A 1,051-nucleotide genomic window follows, 5' to 3' on the forward strand; every position below is an offset into this window, starting at 1 on the left:
TTTGCATGTTCATTGGAAATGTTTTTTTTTTTTTTTTTTGCCTCCTATAAATATTTTATCAAGTAAAACATTTTTTTTTGTGGATTCCCAACATGCACTGTAAATATTTCAAGAGGTTTGTGTTAATACCCCGTTGAATCGCTGGGGCTGATGCATGCCTGCAGCACGCCACTTGAACCTTGAGGTAAAAGACGGAGAGGTCCAACGTTCCCCGCATCCCGGTACCAAAGCAACCATCTACTTTTGGCTGTGGCCAAATGGTGAATTGAGCCATGACACTGCAAGCTCGGTGAAACCGATGCAAAATGGGCGTTTCCTGCTCTGCTCTTATGTTTTTTTTTTTTGTTGTTGTTTTTTTCAGCTGCCAAAAGTGCCGTGGTATTTTGACCCAGAGGAGACCTTTAGGAGGGCGGAGCGAGACAGGAGACTGAGGCAGAGAGCAAAAGAAGAGAAAAAGAGGGTAAGCAATCAACTGTTAAAAAGTCACACGATGCACTTCAGAGCAAATAGAGTGTCAAAGAAATGGTAGGCAAATGTATATGTGAAAAGTTGTGTCTTTAAAGGAAACTCGCAGAAAAAAAATCAGGCAAGAAGGCTGAAATGTGTATCAAAGCTTTTCTCAAAAAATAAAACGAAGCTCCTAAAATAACATAAAATAAACTGCAAGCTTAAGGCTAAAAAAATTACAATTAAAAAAGAAGCTACGTTGGCTTATTTTTAATTGTTTTAGACCTGAAGCCTTTCTTTGCTGCTTTGTGTGCAAACAGCAATTAAGGCACTTATGTCTTGTGAGATTTAACAGCAGTTTATCTGCCTGCTGCTATGAGCTGGAAATTGAGGAAAATGACAAAAAGGAATGGACACAAGGTTTTTTTTTCCCCCTCCTTCCATCTCTCCACTCAGCTGGGTCCACCATGGTTAGACATCGATCCATCACCCACATCGGGTTCAGATCGATTGAGCCCACCACTGTCTTTGTTCTGTGGACCAATATCGACTTCATTAGAGCCAGAAACAACTTCTCCTGTCTCGGTTAAAACAAACTCAAACA

General features: G+C 40.4%; 1 protein-coding gene across 4 annotated transcripts in view; it reads left to right on the plus strand.

The window, feature by feature from the left end:
* Positions 1 to 1,051, plus strand: part of ccdc146 (coiled-coil domain containing 146) — a 74,656-nt gene that overhangs the window by 51,386 nt on the left and 22,219 nt on the right. For all 4 annotated transcript variants that reach the window (XR_532743.2, XR_532744.2, XM_008400969.2 and 1 more), the window contains exon 24: positions 362 to 460. Coding sequence is in view for 2 of the 4 variants with exons in the window: in XM_008400969.2 (XP_008399191.1) it covers positions 362 to 460 (99 nt within the window). In the remaining 2 variants the exon portion in view is untranslated. The remainder of the gene's footprint in view (positions 1 to 361; positions 461 to 1,051) is intronic.

The sequence above is a fragment of the Poecilia reticulata genome, linkage group LG23, assembly GCF_000633615.1.
Source record: "Poecilia reticulata strain Guanapo linkage group LG23, Guppy_female_1.0+MT, whole genome shotgun sequence".
NCBI lineage: Eukaryota > Metazoa > Chordata > Actinopteri > Cyprinodontiformes > Poeciliidae > Poecilia > Poecilia reticulata.